At 28.0% G+C, this 10,549-nt stretch overlaps 1 protein-coding gene across 1 annotated transcript; it reads left to right on the forward strand.

The window, feature by feature from the left end:
• The first annotated feature begins 6,550 nt into the window (after positions 1 to 6,550).
• Positions 6,551 to 9,596, forward strand: LOC101267639 (uncharacterized). Its single transcript, XM_004246511.5, has 4 exons — positions 6,551 to 6,965; positions 8,305 to 8,415; positions 9,050 to 9,130; positions 9,240 to 9,596. Exons 1-4 carry the CDS (start codon positions 6,732 to 6,734, stop codon positions 9,312 to 9,314), a joined length of 501 nt encoding a protein of 166 aa, XP_004246559.1. The 5' UTR covers positions 6,551 to 6,731; the 3' UTR covers positions 9,315 to 9,596.
• Positions 9,597 to 10,549: the final 953 nt, after the last annotated feature.

Raw genomic sequence — 10,549 nt, forward strand, 5'->3', positions numbered from 1 at the left:
TAACTCTATCCCAATTTACGTGGCACAATTCAAACTATAAAGAATCAAATAATTTAAATTTGATTGTGCAAATTTGGGCATAAATTTTCATGTTATTTAAAATAAAAATTTATATATTTGAAAGTTAGGTAAAAAAAAACACTAAAAGCACAACAATTAAAATTTGATTCTAATATATTTAAAAAAATGTATGAAAAATTACAATTACAATTAAAGACAGACTTGTTTAAATATTGAAACTTGAAATAAATCACACAAATTAAGATGGATAGGGCTCAATTATGTGTCAATTTTTTTAAATATATTCAAAAAAAAATTCAAATTCAGATCGATTCAAATTTCTTTTGATCACCCTTAGAAAAAATAGTCACGAAATACTCGTATACTTATATCGTCATTTCTTTCTAATATATTCTTAAAAAATAAATCTAGACAATTCATAATTACAATCATCATTTAGTCCTTTATTTCACCAACAAAAAGTCATATATACTCATGTTTTTTTATATTGTACAGTTCAAAATTTTAATCGATTCGAACAATTATTATTATCGTTTAGATTTTTATTTCACCAAATCTCCTTAATAAAATTCTTCCTTTTTTTAATGTTTACAACATTTTAAATTTTCATAACCAATATTTTTTTACAAAAAAATAAAAAATAAATAAAAATGATTAGGTTTTGTACAAATAATATCAAAATTATATTTGCACGAGTAGACAAATTAATTAGCACGCGAAATTGATTACTAATTATTACGTGGGTTGATCATCCACCGTTGACGGTCCCACAAAATAGATTCGTAGGGCTATGATCATAGTGATCCATTAATCTCAACCGTTCGATCAAAATTGAAATTTAATTTAAATTTTGAGTCTTAAAAATGTCAACTAATCAAGTAGAAGAAAATGGTCCCAAAGATAATAAAAAAGATTAAAAACTATCAACTTTATTGTTATAAATATTATTTTTTAAAAAAAATAATAAATAATTTTGAATATGTAAAGTACAACTTGACCCCATCATAACCACCTAACAAGTAAAATAAAGTGTTAGAAAAAATAATTTGGAAATAATATGTTTATATTTTATACCTTTTTATGACAGATAACGATTCTTCGAAATAATATATACAAGATATATAATAAATAATATCAATAATTAAAAGTTGGTCACATTTGTTAGGAAAGCTAGCTTAAATTTTCAAATTATTTTCTTTATTTGTATTTCTTATTTTGTGTTTAATATGTTTTTAAAATTTGATATTCGATTTCGCGTAGAGTAGTGTTTTATTCTAAGGGCTCGTTTGATCATGCAATATAGTATCATGATATGAAATCATGAAATGAAATTGAAGTTTTGTTTGGACATGCGATATGAAATTTTGATGTTATATATTTTCTCATAAACATAAAAATTCCATAAGTTCAATATTATCAAACAAATAGAAAATCATAAAAAAATATAATAAATTATTATAAAGTTATTTGTTTTCCACTTAAGTAATTGTTTCATCAATATATTTGAGTAAAAATGAAACGTCTTTCATGGGTTCTTCAAGATTTTATTACTCAAGAATCGTGAAGTGTGAATTAAAAGTGATTATATGTTGGTGAGAATAATAAGTTTTATATCAGTGAGAATAATAAATTTTACAAAGTAATGATGTTATTATAATTTTTTTTACATGTAAAATAAATTTTTAGTAGATATAAATGTGGGGTTGTTTTAATAAAATATAAACTTGTGGATCAATTTTTGTATTAAAATAACTCAAATAATAATATAATATTTTCATATGATCTCATATTATGATTTTTGGAGAATATGGTATCACATTTCACGATACCGTATCATGAGGTAGAATCAGCGTAAAATTATATGTTCAAATGCTGATTCCATCTCATAATACCATATTGTGATATGATATTACATGGCCAAACGCCTGCTAAGTAAAATATTTTATATTGAAGACAATTTTATTGTTATAATTTGAAATGTCCGACTAAGAATATAAAGATGGTTATCATCTCATTATAATCTTTGATATTCGATTAATAAATATACTTTTTTTTTCTTCTTTCTCAAACAATTCTATTATCATTTATTTATTTATCTCTGATTTTTATTCATTTTTTTTTTCTTTTAGTGTTGGTGAGTCATGCATGCCACCCTTTTTCCCATCTTTACCAAACTTTTTTCTTAAGCACCCTTTCTTTAAAAATTGAAATTATTATTATTATTTTATTATTATTTTTTAAAAAAGAACTTACTAAAAAAAAATAATTTTTCAGTACAATAGTTCCCATACCTCCCATTCTTCCAATAGTTGAAAAGACAGACTAGTAAAATGAGAGGGAAAAAAAGAGAGACTAAATTGAAAATAATTAAGTTAGTTTTTTTCAGTAGTTAATTAAATAGAATAAATTTTACTCCTATGTTTAATACTAAGATTTTCTTAATTATTGAATTTTTCTGCAGTTGACTAGACTTATTCAACTCTTCTACTTTGACTTTCTATGATAAATATAGGTGTAAGGTTCATTATAATTTTTTTTCGAAAAATTACATGGTATATTATCAAATTATATGCTATGCCTTTTTTTTAAAATATATTTATTATTATTTAATAGTTTGAGTCTTGTTAGTAAATCTCTGATCTTCGCTTCTAAATGAAACTATCTCATGTAAATTCGAATAAGTAGAGTTAGTAAATTTCACGTATTAAATACATATATATCAACAAAAACAATAATAAAATAATAGTCACGACACAATTACAAACTAGTTAATTAGTAACACAAACTAACTAGTCTTGCAGAGATTAAACGTGGATTATGATGGAATGGTTGAAATTCCTTCGCTCATAACTAAAGATTTTAAAATTGATCTTTCGATATTCGAAAAAAATCGGTTAAAAAGGGCAACTTAATATTAATTAACGCCTAAGCGATTTCATAACTTGAGCTTTTCTCAACTTGCTGTAACTGATCTTACTTTGTAAACTTTAGCCCTCTCTTCCTTTGTAGTTTTCTAATTCGACTAAATAACATCGTAACCTCAACCTCATAATTTAATTATTGCTTTAATACGAATACGAAACACGGAATTAATAAGCCATACGTAAAAGTCTTGAAGAGATAGAGTACTCAAGTGAACAATGTCAAGCTGTCCATTATCTTTATGGCATGCAACAACATCACTTATACGTTACAATTTTGCCTTAGCAAAAGAAGTATAAATAAATTATGAAAACCTTATTGTATAATTAATTCATGTAATGTGAAGTATTGAACACCAAAGCCATGTGGAGTTGGGTAGTAACAACTCAAGAGAAAATATAACAACAATAAAGGTTTTGTGCAGTATGGACCATATATTTTTCCATTAGAGAAAAGTAATAAAATAAAAATATATTTGATTGTAATTTTATATATCGTGTATGTGACACACAAAATTTTACTTTTGAATATCTTTATGGGATAAATACGTTGTTTACAAAGACCCTTAATTTTTAAAAAATGAAAGAAGTTATTTAAAAAAAGAGTTACGAGAAAAATAAATAGCAACAAAATATCAAAATACAAAGCAAAAATAAAACAACCGATAACAAAAATAAAAACGTTTAGCAGAATAAGAAACTACATAATTATCTATATATTATTCCTTACATTTTAATTTGTCGTCTGATTTTGACTTGAAATGAAATTTCAGAAAAATAAAAAAAAGACTTTTTAAATCTTATTATCTTAAACTAAAGATATGTTGAACATATTAAAATATCTTTATATTTTATGGCCTTGACATGTGGGAAATTAAAATTTAAAAATTGTAAAAAAACACATTTTATTTTTCTAAAATAGACTAGAAAAGTAGGAAAAAAATAAATTTAAGACGGAGAAAGTAATACTAATAAGGAGAAGAGTACTAATAATTTATTTTATAGTAAAGGTGAAACAGAATAATATTAAATGGAATAAGATAATATGAGATATTTAAAATTCATTGAATCGTACTAACTTTATGGTAAATGATCGTTTGTTTTGCTGATTCAATTATCTCATAATTATAATTTTTGAAATAGTTTATTCTACTGTGAAAGTGGAATAAAATATTATTAAATGAAATAAGATAATATGAGATATTGAGAATTCAGTTTCGATTAAATTTGTATATTGATAACATATATTTTTGAAATCGATTCTTTTTAATTAAATTTAATATAAATTTAATTTCCAATATAATTATACGATATTCTAGTTATCTTGGTACTAATCAACCCTAATTGGATAAATTGTATCCAATAAATACTATTAGCTAATATATATAATAGTAAAAAAAAGTGAAAAAATGCTTATCTTATATAATGTAAATTTTAATTAATTGGTGTTTGAACGATATTGATGATAAATAAAAAAAAATATGTAGAATAGCAGATAATTAACTTGAGGAAAATAATATGTATTTATTAAGCCGTTGATGAAAGTGATGAATAAATGAAATTTCTTTTTTTTTTAAATTAAAGATTTTGAGTTTGAGATTATTTTTTTATGTGAGACGTTTCTCTTTAAGAATCATATATATGGTGTGAATTTAAGATGAGTAACTTTCACATAAGGCAAACATAAACATTATATTTGTATGTTATAACTATACTTTGCATAATTGTTTTTCATAGTAAAAATAAATATGTATATTTCGCTACACATGTACAAAAATAAATAATTGTATAATTCGCTATACATATACAAAAGATCAATTGTATAATTTGTATATGTATAAAGCGAGAAAGAGAGAAAGACAAAAGAAACTGGGCAGAGTAATATTTGTATTGTATAATTATAAGTGTATAGGACGAACATATATGTATTTGCATTTGCATATACAATTTTCTTTCACTTTATACAAACCGAATCGCAATTTATACATTTCGTTTATATTTGAATAAGCGAAAGAGGCGAGGGTGGCGAGCGAGATCTGGGAGAAGGGAGAGAGGAAACGAAAATATATGTATATATACAATTTCTCTCGCTTTATACAAACACAAACACATTTTATATATTTGTGTTTATATAAAAGCGAGAGGGAGCGAAAGAGGGAGAGTGGCGAGCGACAGTTTGAGGGAGAGAGGAGGCTGACAAACTATTTGCTACTATGACATAATTAAATCAATGTGTAGCTATAACATTTAATTTGAATTATTAATTTGCTATCATATACAATATTCCTTTTATTTAATCTAATAAATCAGTTTTGATGTTGAGTACGAAATAGTTAACTTGAGAAAAAATGCATCTTTACTTAACTAGTAATAAACGCGATTCTTCTATTCTTAATAACATATTTTTGATTCAAGTTTGTTTTGCTTCATATATTTTATATGGTGTGAATCTAAATTGTTCGAATAAGTCAATTTAGATATAGAATACCAAATAGCTAATCAGAAAAAATAACAACAACGACATAAAATGGACAAATAAGAAATAGACAAAAATCTATTCTGAAACTCTAGAAACAAAAACGAAAGGGATTCACAATACTCAATTACAATAATATACACAATATAATTCCACAAAATAGTATAGAGTGTCCCAAATTTTATTTCTATCTGCATTGTGCACCTTTAGAAGAACGACTCTCCGAAATTCTCCTCAACAAAGTCAAATATATTGTTTATTTCCGATAGATTCTTGGCTAAGCAAAATAAGTATATTTTAACTTGAAAAATCATTCATAAAATTTTAACTAATCATACTTTTCGCAGCGACACATCAAAAAAAGATTGAGGAAATATGAAAAAGACAAGATATGATACAATTTTGGACATTTACATAAAAATGTACTGATTACACTTATGTGTAGTAGATTAATCGACAATATAGTGTTATCTTACTTATGATGGTTGGTGTTTGCAAATGTACTTGTTGTATTACTTTAGTTCTTGTTTTTGATCTCCATCCGTAGTTATTATCATTTCATTAATATATTGTAATATGTTCTTTATCGTGTTTCAATTGGTATACTATTTTATTTTTATTGTTGCTCTCTTCTGGTAGCAGTGGCGGAGCCACATTGTCATTAGGGGTTTATCCGTATCCCATTCGACGAAAAATTATACATTTTTATATGAATAAAATTATTTTTCATGTATATATAGAAGATGTTGAACTCTCTTTAATTACTTCATGTGTCCCTTACTGATAAATCTAACTCCGCTACTATCTGATAGACTCCATTTGAACCAAAGATCTTTTGAAAATAACTTTTCTATCGCCACTCAATGATACTCAATAGTAATAAAATCTGCGCTCATATAAAATTTCACCGAATATATTATTATTACCGTCAAATACTTTTCACCCCTCTCTTTTGTGGGTCACACACACACACAACCATTTATTTTTTTTGAAAATATGATTAGATGTGCTGTCAATATAACTTTAAACAATAAGGCCTGTCCATGCCCCTTACCCCCCACCCCACCCAACCCCCAACTCCACCCCCCACCCCACCCCACCCCCTCTCTGTATATTGTACCCTGCAACAGTTAGAACTCAAAAAAAAAGTGAAAAGAAAAAGAAGGGTCCATTCCATTTCCATCATACTACCAAAAAAGCAAAAGCTAAAGAAAAAAAAAAGCAAAAAAAAAGAAGACAAAGTTTAAAGAGAGAGAATTCAAACAAGAAGAAGGGTTTTCTATCTTTGTGGAAAAAAAAAATAAGAAAAAAAAATGCAGAATCAACAACAGCTACAGACACTGATGCAAGCAGGTCAGATTTCAGGGAGTTTGAGTTTTAATGGTAATTTAAGTAAAGAAGATGAAGAAATGTCAAAATCTGCACTTTCAACTTTTAAAGCTAAGGAAGAAGAGATTGAAAAAAAGAAACTCGAGGTTAAGGAGAAAGTTCAAGCTCAGTTGGGTCGTATTGAAGAGGAAACTAGACGTTTAGCTATTATTCGTGAGGTTTGTTTACATTTTCTTGAAATTTTGTGTTGAAAGTTTAGATTTTTTGTAAGTTTTTTTAATTAAAGATTGTTTTTTGAAGTATGGGGTTTTGATTTTTTTAGCTCAAGAACTGTTATTAGCTTTAGAGTTGTCTGTATTGTGAGGTTTGTTTTACATTTTCTTGAAATTTTGTGTTAAAGTTGGGATTTTCTGTATGTTTAAGATTAAAGATATTTTTTTTTGAAGTATGGGGTTTTGATTTTTTAGCTCAAGAACTGTTATTAGCTTTAGACTTGTTAGTATTATGAGGATTGGTTATATTTTCTTGAAATTTAGTGTTAAAGTTTGGATTTTTGTGGGATTTTCTGTATGTTTTAGTTTAAAGTTTGTTTATTGAAATATGGGGTTTTGATTTTTTAGCTCAAGAACTGTAATTAGCTTTAGTGTTAGTATTTATATTATGAGGTTTGTTTACATTTTCTTAAAATTTAGTGTCAAAGTTGGGATTTTTTGTGGGATTTTCTGTATGTTTTTAGATAAAAGATTGCTTTTTTAAGTATGGGGTTTTGAGATTTTAGCTTAAGAACTATAATTAGCTTTAGATTTGTTTACAACTTTTATTTTTTGACAAAAAAAGCTTACAACTTTCTGTTCATTGCCTTAAAGTTGGATTTTTTTTGGGTTTTGTGCATATTTGAAGATTAATTGATTAAAGATTGGTGGGGGGTTGATCTTTAAGCTCAAGAACTTGAAATAGCTTGTTATGAGGTTTGTTTACTGTTTTTGACTAAAAATAGTTTACAACTTTCTCTTCATTCTTGAATTTTGAGCTGGGAATTTAGCCTTAAAGTTGGAATTGTTTTGTGGGGTTTTTCTGCATACTTGAAGATTAAAAATTTGGTGTGTCCTGAGGTTTGATTTTCTTGGATTTTGAACTGGAAGTTTGCTCTTATTTTTTAGCATTTTAGGGAAGGAGGAGCTCCAAAAGAACTCTGATCTATCTAAATCCCTCCTATAAAAATATGGTTTTCTGCATAAATCTAGTTTTGTAATTATATTTTGCCAGTTAACATTAATACAACAATGTGTATAAATTTTGGAAATTTGTACTTTTGAAAAGGGTTGTTCTTGTTATTGTGGAAAAATCAAGATTCGCCAGTTTATACAACAACATACTCGGTGTAATCCAACAATTGTAGGGGTTTGGGGAGGGTAGTCTGTACGTTTCCGAATTTTTGGTACGATATGTGGTAAACTTGGGAATTTTTTGAACTTTTTGTGTGAAGGGTAGTTTACTTCAGATCAAGTTTCTTCCATATATACTAAACTGATGATGTTAAAACTAAATTTTTATCAGGAACTAGAAGCATTAGCAGATCCAATGAAGAAAGAAGTTTCAACGGTTCGAAAAAGGATTGATATTGTCAACAAGGAGTTAAAACCCCTGGGCCAGACTTGCCAGAAGAAGGTATAAATCATATTATTTGCCACTACATTCTTGACTTTACTCTCACCATTTTCTGTTTGCATTATAATATATAGTCTAGGCATTGTCTTTTTCCTATAACAGACCGATCCATGCCAGTTTGTACCCACCTCGACTACTTGCTACATCCAATTAGCTTAGGTATCTCGTGATTTGCTAAGTAAGGGTTGGGCGGATGTTGATTCACTTAACGTTTTTCATATACATAGCCTGTACGATGTACTTTAGCTCGACTTGTGCTTGCTACGTCCAACTAGCTTTAGTTATTAGGTGACTTTACCAACTAAGGGATAGGCCGATGGCATTAATTCACTTCGTGTTTTTCGTCTACATAGCCCGTTTGATGTACTTTTGTCCCTTTCTCATGTTTTAAACTCTCTATTGCTTAAAGATCTTTTTCATTGGCATTTGGGTCATGTTGGCTGGGTAACAATTAGATTGTAGATCTTTCAATCTTTGTTATTCGGACCCTCCAAAAATGCGTAGCTTTTGGTGGATCTGACACACATGTGGCATTTTGAAGAGTCGAGCAACATAGATAAATCGTTGAGATGGGATTTAGTACTTACTGATTTACGGGATTCTTGATTGTGGCCATTTCAATCGGTGACTACAGGAGAGAGAATACAAAGAAGCTCTCGAGGCCTTCAACGAAAAACACAAGGAAAAAGTACAACTTATATCAAGATTGATGGAGGTGAATATGAATTCATTGATGTTCTCGTTTTCAAATTATGTTATTCGTGCGAGTACATTCAGAACGTTTTTCTCTGTGTCTGATCGTAATGTTTCATCGTATGTATTAGCTGGTGGGTGAAAGCGAGAAAATGAGGATGAAGAAGTTGGAGGAGCTGAGCAAGAGTGTAGAAACGATCCATTGAAAGATAAATCACCTTAAAAAAGCTCATCAGTGACGACTAATTAGGCTTGTGTGATATATTTAAGATCTATAATCGAAATTTCTGTTTATTATATGGTTGTTTTCGCGTTTGGTGGGTGTATTCTTTCTTCCTTTTTTCGCGCTTTATGTTGTTCTTTGTTCATTTTTAGGCTTTTGAAGGATGATGATCTAATTTTAGGTGTCAAAAGGGAAGAAATACCCTTGTAAACATGTTTGTAACTAAAACAGGTCTTCTCTCAAGCTATGGATTCTTTTGTTCAATTATTCTCTTCTTTTATATCCCTCTATTTTTCGATGTATCGTTTAGCTTGGTTGAACTTGTATTATGTGAAGAAAAGTTAACGATAAATTTGTCTTGTATTTATGTGATTTAGTTTGGCTCGGCACAAATTTAAGAATGAAAGGAAGTTTTGATTCTTCCTAAATTGTTGGCTTACTTTTGAGTGTTTTAATGTCTCAAGTAATTTTGTATTTGTGGAAATGAAGCAAAATATGTTACGACTATAAAAGCATGTAGCTATTATGTAGTTTTTGGTTCTTTGATTTGTTGATATTTGTTGTTTCGTGTAGTTCGATTGTAGTATTTGTTTTGTTACTAACTCTTGTCTCGAAACTTGTATTACCGTCTTTTTTATTCTATTTTCGTCTAGAATCAATGGTTTGTCAGATGATCAGAAATCATCTCTTTACCTTATCTGCATATATATGCTATCTCTCTTGACTTTACTTTGTACGAAAACATATAAAAACGTATAACGCTTTTCGAAGTGGATGGAAAAAACGATGTCATATAAAATGAAAGAGAGTACATATCAAACAACACTTAAAATATCGAGCAAGAATAAAAGGTATTTATCGTGCATCGGTATAATTTTATCGAAATTTCTCAAAGACTATCATTGCTAATATACTATTCATTTGTGGTCCTTCTCTACAACCAAACCCATCTCTGTGTACTCTATCCCGCGTTAGGAATACTTTTTTACCTAGCTAATTTAAATTCGCGTTAAAAAAATCACTCTAACGAATAAAATACTTTATGTTAATATCAAAATTATTTAATGCACTAAAGTTAGTAGTATAGGAGGGGTCGTCAAACACTTAAAATATCGAGCAAAAATAGAAGGTATTTATCATGCACGTATCTTCTTTGTAACGTTATAATTTTATCGAATGTTCTCGAAGACTATCATGCTAATATACTATTCATTTGTG

This window comes from Solanum lycopersicum, chromosome 9 (assembly GCF_036512215.1).
Source record: "Solanum lycopersicum chromosome 9, SLM_r2.1".
Classification (NCBI taxonomy): domain Eukaryota; kingdom Viridiplantae; phylum Streptophyta; class Magnoliopsida; order Solanales; family Solanaceae; genus Solanum; species Solanum lycopersicum.